This window comes from Thalassophryne amazonica, chromosome 2 (genome assembly GCF_902500255.1).
Source record: "Thalassophryne amazonica chromosome 2, fThaAma1.1, whole genome shotgun sequence".
Lineage (NCBI taxonomy): Eukaryota > Metazoa > Chordata > Actinopteri > Batrachoidiformes > Batrachoididae > Thalassophryne > Thalassophryne amazonica.
Genome location: NC_047104.1, coordinates 42,053,190 through 42,067,882, shown reverse-complemented (window position 1 = coordinate 42,067,882; position 14,693 = coordinate 42,053,190). Strand labels below are relative to the sequence as shown.

At 41.6% G+C, this 14,693-nt stretch overlaps 1 protein-coding gene across 1 annotated transcript in view; it reads right to left on the bottom strand.

The window, feature by feature from the left end:
* Positions 1-1,464: 1,464 nt before the first annotated feature.
* Positions 1,465-14,693, bottom strand: part of adamts18 (ADAM metallopeptidase with thrombospondin type 1 motif, 18) — a 314,116-nt gene continuing 300,887 nt past the window's right edge. The window contains exons 21-24 of the mRNA XM_034185420.1: positions 10,205-10,275; positions 5,511-5,676; positions 3,961-4,156; positions 1,465-2,334 (exon numbers count right to left, since the gene is read on the bottom strand). Coding sequence (XP_034041311.1) covers positions 2,219-2,334; positions 3,961-4,156; positions 5,511-5,676; positions 10,205-10,275 — 549 coding nt within the window. The 3' untranslated portion in view covers positions 1,465-2,218. The remainder of the gene's footprint in view (positions 2,335-3,960; positions 4,157-5,510; positions 5,677-10,204; positions 10,276-14,693) is intronic.

The following is a 14,693-nucleotide window of genomic DNA, read 5'->3' as shown; positions in this document are numbered from 1 at the left end:
AAGGTAATCTAATATTTTGTGCTAAGCGCACTTTATTCACAGAGAAACAGAAGACCTCCAGGTACACTTTCTGAAGTTTTTGAAGCTTGGTACTACATCATTATTTCCCAAATCAGCCATTAGCATGGGCAACACAGTGGCTTAGTGGTTAGCACGGCTGCCTCACAGCAAAAAGGTCATGGGATTGATTCCCACCTGTGGCCTTTCTGTGTGGAGTTTGCATGTTTTCCCCGTGTTTGCGTTGGTGCTCTCCGGGTGCTCTGGTTTCCTCCCGCATCCAAAGACATGCAGATTAGGTGAAATGGAAACTATATAATTGTCCAGGTCTCCCTTGTAAACAAGATCTTGATCTCAATGGGACAAACCTGATTAAATAAAGGTTAAATTTAAATTAGTTATTTGTGCAGTTTTCGATGTGGCTCAGACATCTGGAAATCAAAGGTTGAACCCACACATTTCTTTGTCAATATTGTGGCTAGTTATGGTAGATGGATGGCAGCACCTGTCGTTGGTTTGTGTAACAGAGGGCAGCCACAGTAGTAACTGCTCTGGTGACATCAGCTGATGCTGTCTGTCGTTTCCTACACCGAACTAGAGGCTCTGTGGGGTACCGGCTCAATTAAAGTCCATGGCAAAATGGCCATTTTCAGCATAACAATGGCCACCATTTTCAAATGAATGAATCTGTGACTATAATTTTTTGACGTGAAACATGTCAACAGCCCATATTATGCCCTTGACAAATTAGAAAAAAAAAGTTATCAGACAGTTTTTGAAATATTGCTATAAATGGATGCTGAAGACAACAACAGACGCTGTGCCACGACATAAGCCGATAAACTCCCCACCCCCCAAAAAATAGGGCCACCCCTATTACCACGCTGTGTGTCTAAAGCAGGAACTCACGGATGTGTGTTGATTGCAGCACATTGCAACCTGTGTCCCATGTGATGCCTGTTTAAAGCTGTTTCAATGTTGTGGTCCTTCCAGTCGCAGTTCTTGCTTTTTCCGCCGATCATGTTCAATCACCTCGAGGAGAAAGCATGCATACATAGAGTGGCAAGAAGTGGAAGGTGGTTTATGGTCACTCGCTGGCATTTGATGTGACCCCTCCCTCGGCCTCTGATGCAGAGTTGGGGAGGGTGTCACATTGTGAGGGCAAGTCCGATAACAAAGCACTGCTGCTAGGGTGACACACAATTCCCCATAATCATGTGATCACTGATGACATGACATTGGGCTTATTGCAGAATGTTAAAGTTGTGTGGTTGACTGACTAACTAGTCTGTGCAGTGCCTATTCCTGAACAGCAATTCATCCTTGTTATCTAAACTACACCCACACTCACTCTACAGTCATCATCTTCTCTCCCTCTCCACACAACTCAACTCTCTCCCAGTCTGCAGACAATTCTATATATTACTCAGCTCATTACTGCTGTAATCAACAGACAGAGATGGAGACGATGCAGGGAAAAAAGACAGTTGATAGAGTTGTATTACCGTAATGATAAAGAAGACATAAAAACCACCAGCTGAAATGTGACTAAATGAAACGTGACACAGATCAGTATGTTTTCAGAGTGTTAAAATGGAGAAAAATGTCCGATATGATTCAGCAGCAAGCAGAGAAAGTGTGAAGAGGAAGTGCATAAGACATTCAATGACTGATTACTAAAATCTCATAAAATCTCATAATGTGGATCCAAGGGTATCTGACACATATCCAAACAATGAAACAACGTGTTACAGATCCACTGTACACATGACACACTGTAAGTCATATATTACGAACCATAATAACTTAAAAACCAGGCGCCTTTAAATTTACAACCCAAATCGCTACTGTCCTTTGCTGATGGCTTGTAGTTTCTGAGGTTTCAAGACACTCAACAAAACGGCCACACATATTTTACATCAGTGGGTTTTCCAATGTTCCGATTGGCACTATCCTTCCAATTCCAACAGGAGCCATAACTTGATGATGCTGTTTTTGCAGGAACAGCATCATGAATCCAGGTCATTTTGATTTATTGAGAGGAAGAGTCAATGGTTTATCTTCTACTGCTTTACAAATTCATTAGTCAAGTACTCCAGGAAGAACACACACAAGGGTGTAGTTTGCAGTTCTGTGTGTTCTAACTGTGGCAGAGTATGGCCTTCAGTGTTGTTTCCTTCAGAGGGCTGTAGCCACACAGAAAAAAAGAGACAAAAGAGCTCTATGGACTTTTGCTGGAGCAGGATTTGCAGCATTGCTGTCCGTAGAACTTGTGGTTACAGACGCCATGCTGGGGAACCAAATGACACCAGCTGAAAAGGTCCACACAGTGTTCATCTGCAGAGAAAATACAACATACACCTCATGATTAGCAGCAGTTCAGTACAAGATATTTTGACCACATTAATGCGTTGCAGGATTTTATTAATCTAGTGATGAAAGGTGCTTTACTGTGCCAATTTATTGTCAAGCTACAAGAAATCTAGCATTCAGAGGGTGCAAGTTACGTACAATAATGCTATGCGCATCCTTTTGAAATATACCCAGAGGGGGCAGTGCCAGCCAGATGTTTGTCACTGCAGGAGTGAGTTTCAATTTATGAATAGACTGGAGGAAACTGGGAATGGTATTATTTTGGCCCTTGTAAATCCCATCCTGAGCTGCTCTCACTATACTTCTAGCCTGAGGGAGCACTGGCTGAAATGTTTGCACATAATCTGATTTTTTATTTATTTATGCTTTTTATACTGTATATTTTTGTATTGTACTTGTTTCTGTGCTATTTATGGACGTGAGTCTGAAATAAAGTTTTCAATTCAATTCAATAGTTTTTTTTCTACCCCACGTTTCAGTTGGCTGCAGCAGACAGGTAATGAATTTTGACGTGGGGATGGACTGGCGCTCTACCTGGGTGGTTGCCATCCAGTACCCAAAGTGGTTCTATGGTGTGGTGGATGCAGCAATGTGCAACATCCATGCATACTCCCAGACCTGAGAATTGACCATGTACTGAGCATGTAGTGTTAGTAAATCAGGCTATCAGTGCATGCAAACATATTTATAATTGGTATAGCTATTCTGAGTGAATGTGAAAAGGCCTATAGTCAGGAACAAAATAGGTAGCACAACACCAAAGATCCATTTGGGCTGTAGTGCCCAGTGGTTATCAATCTTTCTAGATTAATTAACCTGCGCAAGTGCTAGCGAAGAGTTTTGTCATCGCTCACGTGTTGTCTTATAAATGTGTGAGCAGATTTTCACCAAACTTGGTACAACTATTCCTTGGGTGAGTCTCTCATCTCTTCCAGCACATATCTACTAATATAAGCAACAGGATGGCTGTCGTGTCACACAGCACCCTGTACTCAACCTGGTGGGCATTTACCATTAATACAGGCAAAACAGAATTTCATCAAGGGCTCCAGTCTCCAATAGGATAAAAGAGGTGATCTAAAGCTGATATCAATCAGCTAATCATTTGTGCTTATGTCGTATAAAGCCAATGACACATGGCAATGCAACAGAATGCAAAACATCACGATGTGGTCAAGACGTGTCTGTTTATGTTGGGCAAGTAGACATCAAAATAAAAAGTCATATACAACTGCGTAAAACAGTCAGGCCAACAGCAGAAGCATCTGTCAGGATCGAGATGCCACCTGCCAAGACTGCAATGGGATGAAGTGCAGGTTTGGAGGAACCTAATCCTGGTGCTCTCTACACCAGTGGTCACCAACCCTGCTCCTGGAAATCACCTGCCATGCAAGCTTTTCACATGTACATATCTACAACCACAGTTAATTCAAGTCTGTTATTTCCTTGCTCTTGATTGGCTGAGCACATCTGACTTTGTTAATGAACTGGGATAGCTGGAATACATCTAAGGCAGGTGATCTCCAGGAGTCCTGCTTGGCACTAAACTTAGAATGTGTTTTCCTCTTTCTCTCTCTCTCTCTGATTTACCTTTTAGTGATGGTACAGCGGCTGTGACACGGCCCGTGCGTTGCGGCGGAGCCGGGACGGCAGCAGAGCAGAAGTGAGTGTTGCAGGCCCTTGAAGTGACGGGCTTCTGATGGGGCAGACAACCAGCTGCTGGCCGGCCCTGCCGTAGACACTGGATGGACCGAGTCTGGACACCTCCGCCACATGACACAGAGCACTGAGACAGACGGATGTGAGACAAGATGGAAAGACAGAAACAGAAATAATGGATGAAAGAGTGGGAGAGAAGTGAGAAGAGGCACGGTAAACATAAGGAACTCATATGTTGAAGTGCGGGGGGGGTGATAAAAGCACTAGCTACAAAGTAGGAGTGGATAAAAAAAGTCTATGCCAAAAAAAAAGAAGAGATGAAGAAAACAAACATCCCATACAGCCTGTACTCGCCCTCCAGCAAGCTGTCAAGAGCGATCTTCTCTAGTGGAAACACGCACTGATCACAAGCTCTAGATCAAGCAGAATAAGACACTGTGCTATAAGAGGTTGCCCTCAAGACTTTTTGCATAATAGATGACATAACATGTACATGTTGGTTCCACAAGCTGCCTGAATAGGCTCCGTAACAGATAGAAGCTTTCGGATAGTGTCTGAGGTCCGTTGCACAAAGGCGGCCAGCGTGCACTAAGAGCTCAGCTCCATCGGTGAAGTACAACCAGCTACACGGCACGCTCCGGGGCTGTGGCGAAACTGTGAACACAGGATGTAAAGCACGAGCCACTCGCAGCACGGCGGCTTGAATTGGCCACAGCAATGACTCCAATGTCCTCCAGGCCCACCCAGAAAAAAAGAGCCTGGTAAAAATCGATGAGGAATAGCTGGGTGTAAAAAAATACAGGCTCACTTTACGAAATCCTTCTCTTTGGAGAAAGTCTGCTCGACAGGCAGGAGAGGAAAATACCTGGTTTGCACAACTTACTCACCTCATTTCAACCAATTTAATTATGAACTTGCAGAGGACATTGTCATTTTTAACATTTGGTATATTTTTTGGAGATTAGCCTACAGAAAGGGTGTAAAATATGACCTCCTTAACAACAAAGATATGGCCATCCAGAATCTAATATAATGGATCCCTGTTGTATGCATCAACCGCTAGTAAAAAGCTGAACCTCATATTGTTCCGTGATGTGAAGGAGCAGAGATGAGATGGAAAAAGAAGCTTTTTCTGATTTCACCTTCTCCAGATCTCTACTCGACAGCATCCCTATTAGACATCTTCCCAGGTGCAGAAAAACTCTCATCCATGTCTATATCCAGGTGGCAACATTTGGTTGTTGCTATAGTGACAATGACATGACCACATCTAGAAAGTGTCACAAGCATTGGGATAGAATTTTGAGTTCTGTGGTCAACTTGGTCAGAGAGAAACGTGTCTCCTCACAGGGGTTTTTTATATTAATGAGCCACGAGCAAAAAATGTCTCAAATTGGACAATTTTCACCTGGAGTGCACATGTAGTGCTAAAAGCTTTCCCCAGCATGTAAACTGATTTAGGCAGACGAGAGAAGAAATACCTGTTTCCAGGGAGACGAGTACCAGCCTAAGACCACAGCACTGGAGGTGGTTCTGCCAGGGATGACCCGGGGGAACTCTGGGCATGGACCTCGGCTGCAGGCCTGCTGGAGATCCACCAATGGTTTGGCCATATTCCTGCACCTCCTTATGGGAAACTCCACAAATCTAGATCAGAAAGGAGCAGTTGGCTTCTTCAAATCAATGTTGCAACAGCATTGACAATACTCAGTAATGCAGGGGTGGTGGTTAGTGCACTTAGTTTCAGTGTGGAAGGTTCCTGGTTCAAACTCCGTCCCTGCCACATTTCTCCATGTAATGTTGGGTTGCGTCAGGAAGGGTATCCAGAGTAAAACCTGTGCCAAATCAGCATGGAGGCCCACCCTGGATCTGCTGTGGTGACCCCGAGTGAAAACAAGATGGCATTTTTGCCAAAGAAAAACTCTGCCTGGAACTGACGTGACACACAGACAATTGGGACATTTATTTATTATTTTGCTTTTCTGTTTTAATTTTGCACTGCAGTGAAAAAAAAACATTTAACACTCGGGCAAAAAAGAATTTACGAATAGAATTTTATGTGGCGAAAAATAAACATGCACAGTTGCAAAGATGGAGGTGGGAACCAGCCTGTTTTGCATCTGTGTGAGCCAATCAAAGGAGCTCTCAGCGAGTGAAATGGAGTAACTCGTTGCTGGTTAGAGGTGGGCGGATTGATCCTAATATCAATAATAACGATACCAACGCTGGTATTGATATTGAACGATCCTCATGTAAAAAGATCGATACTCAAGCTTTTTTCTCTCCCGCAGGCACTGACTGCTGCGCACGCAGATTCATCAAAGTCTACTCTCTGTCTGTAAGAGCAGCGCTGCGCTGTGTCACACAACACAGAGCAGCGCACCCTTGCATTGTGGTTTGTCAGACCTCTACCTCAGATTTTGTTTTAAGGTGTGTTGAGTGATATTTTTTAAACAAAAATGTTGATTGTGATAATAAAGGATTTTGTTGTCACGTACAATGTTTGGCAAACTTTTATCCTAGGTCTTGTGGATCCTTTGGATCTATGAAGCTTAAATAAGAAAGAGTATCGGTATCGATATCGCCGATACTGGGCCTGTATTTACTTGGTATCAGATCAATACTAAAATTCCCGGTATCGCCCACCTCTACTGCTGGTTGTCTGCCTCTGTTTCTATGCAATCGGAGGAGGCAGGCGTTCTCCTGTGCTTTGTGACGGGGGAGGGGCCCAGTCCCATGGAAACACCCACTGCTCATTAAGGAGAAATATGCGCTTCCATAACAGAGTCTCGAAAAATCCCAATAACACCAGAAAAAGTCGCGAGATTTCTCACTAGTCGCTTTTTTTGGAAAAAATTTCTAGAGGGGTCTTAATAGTCGCTGCATTACAAGTTGTCAGCACTGGTGTTAATCAAAGACTGTATATATATACTGGACAGAGCCTGTGTGACGTCATCCACTGGTTTTATATAGAGACCTGAAACAACTGAAATTACCCATTTTTCTGGGCGTTGCCATGTTTAGAGCCCCGCCCACACTAATTCACAATGAACTCATTATGCATAAAGGGGTGGCGTGTGGGTGGCTCCGTGTGTGACGAAAAAAGCCTGAACACTCTGAATGTGAACCATCAGCTAACAGCTAACTTTGTTTTGGGTGTTTATTAATTCATATTTTTAGGGAATGCGAGGTGGGTCTCATAACAGTTTGCTTTGGTGTGGACAGTAACATTTCTCTGCTGCATATTTCCTCAGTAATTGTGCATTAAGTGGACCTACCAACAGCTGCTAAAAGTGCTAAAACTGTTAGCATACAATATTAAATAAGACTAGAGTTCCACTTAGCATGAATATTTCAACAGGGACATCTTAGATGATCCATTAGGGTGTTTCACCGCACAACAAGCTGTATTATTCTAGGTGTTTGTAATAAAATACTCCAAACAGACACAAAAGGGAGTGTGGCTCTGTTTCAGCGGGTGACGACAAGAGGAGGAGCCACTGTCACACACAGCAACCACAGCCACAATTATACAGAATTTTATTCATTAAAATATCTTAAACTAAGAATTTAGAAAAAATCCACCCCCTGTACAGTTGTCATGGAGGATGAAACTATTTAAAGAGACCAAAACTGTTGTCTTTTTTTGTTTTTTGTTTTGTACTAGGCTGTAAACATGTTTATTTCTGCTCTAAAGTTGGATATTTTAAAACTGGCTTCTATGGGAATTTGCTCTGTTTTGGAAGCAGCCTCAAGCAGCCAGTCAAGGGAGAAAAAATTACTTCTGCAATATGGTCAAAATGGGAGCTTGAGTGTTGTTGCTTGGTACACAATGATATCAGAGCTCTTCTTGGCTGCATGCCACTTTTACACAAGAGGGTACAACACTGAGAAGTCCTAACATGAACAAAAACTGTACCAAAAGCTGTGTAAACATTATTACTGTCTTGCACTCTGGATGCTGTATTGGTCTGCACTGATATTTAGCACCCCCCAACCCCCAACTGTAGCTGGCGCTATACTTTCTTCTGCTTTCACCCACTGCTAAACATTGATAGCATTAGCTACACAATTTGCATGACTTCAAGCAATTTTTACAACTAGTCAAACAGTTGACCCTTAATCATGTGTGGCATACCGTAGTTATTGATGTGTGCTTGTATTTTAATATGCATATGTCGCGGACATGAATGAGCGAAACCCGTCAGCATCTCACCATGTCATTTAGGTCCTTCAGACTTTATTTTGAGTAAATTCTTCAGGGGAGCATTAGCATGGCAAAAATCTTTCAGCTTTTTGGGGGAGCTCCGCCCCCCAGACTCCCTGCCTTTTTAAGCATTTTTCTTTATTTGCCTCTCACATGCCTGGAAAAGCTCCTTGCCATCTAACCATGTTCCTTTAGGTCCTTCAGACTTTGTTCAGTAAAATGGTTCTTGGGAACATGAGCATGACTAAAACCTTTCAGCTTCTGGGGGGCTCCGCCCCCCATACCCCGCACCTTTTTAAGCATTTTTCTTTCTTTGCCTCTCACATGCATGGAAAAGCTCCTTGCAACCTAACCATGTCCTATAGGTCCTTCAGACTTTTTTCAGTAAAATTGTTCTGAAAGCTGAAAGGTTTTTGCCATGCTAATGTTCCCCTGAAGCATTTACTCAAAATAAAGTCTGAAGGACTTAAATTACATGGTGAGATGCTGACGAGCTTCGCTCATTCATGTCCACGACATATGTCCATTAATCAGTTTTACTGCCAGTTTTCTTTAGACAAGTCGGGGGAAGGAAACATGAACATTTCCAAGTCACGGAATATGTCTTGGACGTTATTTACATCAATTATGAAGAAATACAAAAGTTTCTTTGACCAAAACATAAAATCTAGGCTTTCATCTCAAATCTACTTTCTGGCAAATTGTAGCTGAACTTTCAGGTCTTCTTTTTAAGAAAATCCTCCTCTACACCACTTCATCAGGAAGCTGGATTTTATATTTTTAATTAATTTATATCAAGTTGTAGAGATTTGCTTTCGGTTTGACTTAAGGAAGATAATTTTAGGGAAAAAAAAGTGTTTGAAATGGAATAAACAAATTACAATGTGTGAAATACCAAGTGTTCCAATACTTTCGAGGGCAATTGAGAAACAGTGAGGAGCAGCATCTTATATCTCATATAGTGCAGCAGATAAGAGAATATTTAAAGTGGAATCATGCAAATGGTGATACAAGCATCAAATTTGGCACAAATAATCCATAGGCATTAACTCTTTTCAAAAAAATGATTGGCCACTTGAATTTTCAATAGGCAGCCAGGTAGGGGTCAAATGAAGAATTACACAGGGGTCAAAATAAAAATATGCTCCAATCATATAGAAAATTACACCACATTATTTGCCTGATCATAAAGATTCCAAAAAGGTATAGTTTGGACAATCTGTGACTGAATGTAATGGAGTTATGAGGTAAAAGGAGCAAGAATGGTGACAAAGGTCACTTTCAGTTTGCACAGGGGTCAAAAGTTAAAGTTGCTCCAATTTTGGTAAAAAAATAAAAAATGATGCAAATTATTAGCTGAGTTGATAGGATTAATAAATGGAATAGGTTTAACAGTGATGAATGCTTGGTCTCCAAAGTAAAGGTCAAACAAGGTACCACAAACATTGACAACTGAAAAAAATGGGATGGTTTACTGTTAATTTGAGCATACTGTGAATGTTTAACCCTATAATGCCTGACCCAAGAAATGTATGTATCAAAAATGATAGGTTGTGTATTATAGAGTCAATGATGCCCTGTTGACTGTCATGGATTACGTCCTCAACTAAATGAATCAAAAAGTGATTTCTTGCAAATGAAGCAATCATCCAGCCTGCACACATGAAGCACATGCAAGATTGCAAACAATGTTTCAACCGAATGAGTTGTACAAATGTGCACTTTTCCTTTAAGAGATGCTCAGTTATTCAGCCTGTTCTTGTTGTGTCGGTATACTTTCAGCTTCTGCATGAACACTTCCAATTTGATGAAACTTGTGCAAGAAGGGTGACATTCCAAAATTTGGCTTTTTGCAAAGTGCCTGAAAGTCTGACTCAATAGCTCATTCCGAAGTGATGCAGTGGGAACTGAAGTATCTGTGCAGTTCTATTAAACTGTGATGGATGTGTTGGAGCTGCAGGTACGTACCCTCCCTGGGAGTCGCTCTCCCCGCAGCGAAGCTCTCTCTTCTGGATGCCTGAGCCACAAGACCTGGAGCACTGACACAAGCAGGAAGGACAATTTTAGATAATGAACTCTGTATGAGTTTGTGTGTGAGCCAGAAATGAGGAGGGTTGCCATAGCAGCAGATAAGGTCACTTATCTTTGTAGTATTTCAGCTGAAATACCAAAAGGTAATCTTCTGAGTATTTTTGCAGTCATTATTTTTGATGAGCAGTCAGTGTTTATGAAGATGTCTGGCTCTTTTCAAAAACCAAACCTCACTGTGTTCCTGGTAGTGAATATCTTCACATTGAATGTAGCCTTGTGCTGTCAATGGTTTCTTGGCATTATATGGTCTTTTATGCGTTTAAATTTACTATATTGCTTCCATGTCTTCGGAAATTAATCTGAACTGTCTTCATGCCTAAATAGTGTGATATACATGCCCTCTGAACACGACACCATAAAGCACGTTCACACAAACAGAACCTGTTTGTATAGGCAGGTACATATGAAGGTTAAGTCCAATAAGACTGCTTTACATGCTGATGAACAGATTCAGAAAAAATAACGATGAAAGGGGGAAAACATAAAGGAGCATAAAGATTAAAAAGAGTGTTTTAAAAATGCATGCAGCACCTTGACTACTCGAGGATACTGATTAGCTCTGGGATCTTGGCCAGCATGTTAAAAACTGTAAACAAATCTTTGATGGAGTATAATATCTTGTTACATCATTTTTGGTGTAGAAAGCTGAACTGTTTCCTCTAGAGTAAACTGGTGAGTTTGCAATCCATGGCTCCTAAAATGATTATGGATTTTTCTGCAGCAGCAAACTGGCCTGAACACTTTCTGAAGGTGAAACAGTGTGTCTGTGGTTAACAGGTTGGATGTGCCTTCATAGTACTATGAAGTAATATAGACACAGTGTTTTTACCTGTGACAGTGATAATCACTGAGTGGGTAAGCATTTATCAATGTCTGTTTTGGTATGTTTGTTCACAGTAGAGCAAGACCGATATATTGGTTGGCTGATAAAACCCGCCAACATCAGCCTTACATGAATATATCAGTATCACAATATTTTCGCAGGTATGAAAAGTTTTCTTTTACAGCAGGGGTGGCCAAGTTCGGTCCTCGAGAGCCACATTCCTGACACTCTTAGTTGTCTCCCTGCTCCAACACACCTGAATCCAATGAAAGGCTCATTAAAAGTCTGCTAACGAGTCTTTCATTGGATTCAGGTGTGTTGGAGCAGGGAGACAACTAAGAGTGTCAGGAATGTGGCTCTCGAGGACCGAACTTGGCCACCCCTGTTTTACAGAATAAATAATCAATAAAAAGACACTGGCTGTTGGAAATGGTGTCATTACGTAGTTTGTCCAGCACAGGATACCTCAATGGCACTGCTGTCAAGCATGACTGGGGGCCCCATCACCACCTGTTGGTCACATTAGCTACAAGAGACAAAGGCAAAGCGAACAGCAGCCATTCATTTTCAGTCACATTAGGCTTTTTACAGCCACAGGAGACAACTGGGCACTATGCTGCCAGCTAGGTGGGTCTAAAATAGATAAAAAGCCAGTTTTATGCAAAAGATGAGTGACACAAAACGACGACTGCCAATCCGATGAAGGTAGTGTGATAACAGGGTCCCATCCATTGGTTGGTTATTGGTTTTATTTGTAGTTATTTATAATAACGTTCATGTTAAAACTGTCAAACATCAAGATTTACATTTCTTTGTCATGAGGGTTTGATAACGAAATGTTAGGAAACATAGCCATTCAATGCACTGGTTTTCTCCAACCTGCTTGCTCATTGTCCATGTTGGTGTGGAAGTGGGACATGTAACATTTGGGTGGGTGCCTTTTATCAACCTACAGACATGTACACACATGTAGGTGGAGAGAACAAGCATAGTGAGTCAACAAGAAGTGTGTGTCTCTCTCCGTCACTGATAACAAGTGCTGTTATTGCGCTGTAGTCGACTGAACCTACAACTGAAAGGCTGCAATGGATTTCTCTCTGTGATTGTTGAGACTTTTTATTTTTTGGACAAAACAAAACACAACAAGCACGCTTTATTGATAGTTTTTTCTTGATTCTAAGGGATTGACCCCACAGCCTGATGGTTAATTCATTTTAAAGATAAGATGTGATTTAGTTATACTGGACATATTTCAGTCAAAGGCTGAGTCTTAGGGCCCCTTCACACATAGTGCGAATTTGGTTGATTTGTGCATAAAGTGTGCATGAAGCAGGAATCGTTTGCAAAACGTGGAGAATCGTAGCTGCTTCTAACACCTCGTACACCTGTTGCTACAACTATCTGCACACACCAGCGGCTGAAAGACAGTGTGCGCTGTGCAAACCCATCGAACCCTCTCGCAGCAGGTGTCGGCCAAATTGCAGGTGACACGCATGCACATCTTACACTGCTTGCATGGCACTTAGAAAATGTGTGGCCATTCGCAATATTAACACGACAACAGTCAGCAGACAATCACTGTCGTGCTCGCAGTGAAATTTGTCTAAGTGCCCCACAGGTGTGGCTTTGGTCTGTGCTGACAGGGGGTGTGGCCGCCGACAGAAGTGGCTGTGGAGATCTGCCGTTCTGGACATCCCAGCTGGACAACACGTGTGACGGGGCCCTATGTGTGACGGGGCCCTTACATTTTGCCATTAATCCTCAAGAATGACAATGTCGACCCATCTGCACTAGACAAAAGAAGAAAACAGTCCTGTGTCGGCCCTGAGGCCCACTGAGCATGATATGTGTGTATCCCCACATACCATGGCGTCAAGCGGATGAAAATCTACAACTCCCCCTGCAGGGGACACCAGTTCAATGCAGGGTTCTTCCCCAACCAAAGCTGGTGGACTGGGATAATGCAGATAAAATATCTTGGGTGAAGACAGGACAGATACCGTGACCGATAATTGAACCCAGGTCAACATGCCGTGGGCATAGCTGATTTAGAAGTTAGGCTAGATAATTGCTAATTCGCAAACTGGACAGTTAACTGTGATAATGCCAAACCAGTAAAACATTTAGCTGAAGCTACCAGTAACTGCCAACCATTAATATTTATTGTCTGAATTTTGCTTTGGCATGGGTTTTTAGTCTATAACTCCTAAAACACTGACTTAAAGAGCTGGAATTTTAATATGTTGTCACACAAAGAGTTTCCCAAAAAAGATCAGCATGGGATGATCAGGTGATACATAAATAATTAAGTCAACAAATGAAATTTAACCATCCAGTCAATTTCAATTCAATTTCAATTTATTTTCATTTATATAGTGCCAAATCAACACACAGTTGCCTCAAGGCGCTTCACACAAGTAAGGTCTGACCTTACTTGGGAAGAAACCTCAAGCAGACCAGACTCAAAGGGGTGAACCTCTTCTTGGGCCATGCTACAGACATAAATTACAGAACAATTACAGGACAATTCACTAAACAAATATACAGGAAAAGCTGTTGGTGCACAGGACAGTCCAATCATTATACATTTTATTAACAAAACAGTAAGAATTAAATGAAAAAAAATTACAAAATAAATACAAAAATGTATTATTTTTAATAATCTGATAATAATGCATTTACTCTTTTTGACCTCCTGCTCCTCCGTCTCACCGAGATGACTTTTTTTTGTCTTGGCTAGTGTGACATGTCAATTTTGTTTATTGGGTTCATGTATAATGTCCAACAGTAACAAACATGTATGATTTAGAGTTTACAAATGTTTTTGACTGTTAAACTTAGTTGTCTTAAAGTTAGCGAAACTAAATTTAGCGATAGCTAATTGCTCCACTAATGGTATTCAAGGCTAGCTGAAAAGCTAATCTGCTAATAACCTAGCTTCACATATTTAGCTCTTAGCCAAGGGCTGAACTCCCCCACCCCCCAAACCAACAGCATACTGGTAGCCCAACTCCTGTCCCATTGAGCTCTGCCATGGAGCATCACAAAAATAAAATGTTACTTTTAACCAAATTTTCAGATTTTTTTCCCTCTAAATACTTCATCTGGAAACAACATGCATGTTGGTGTGGTGACAGCAGAGTATTGTTTGCACTGGCGTGCATCTGTGTATCTGTGGACAAGATAACTCAAAAACAGCTGAATGGATTTCCTTCAAATTTTGTTAAAATATTACTCTAATAGATATCTACCTAGAGGTGATTAGATTTTGGAGTGATTTGGTCAAGGAAAGGGCAAGGTCAAGGAAAACCTTGTCCTGAAAAACACTTTTTTTGGTACATTTCACCAACCAAGATGCCTAAATGGATGATCTACAGCATATATTGATCAGCAAAATTTTGTGATTGATTGGTATGAATGACTTCATAATGACATCACACAGAAGTCATGTGATGAAGTCATACACAGTCATAAACACCACTACAGACATGTGTTTATTTACTGGGACATTTATATCATGTTGTGTAGTGCGTGCAGGGTATG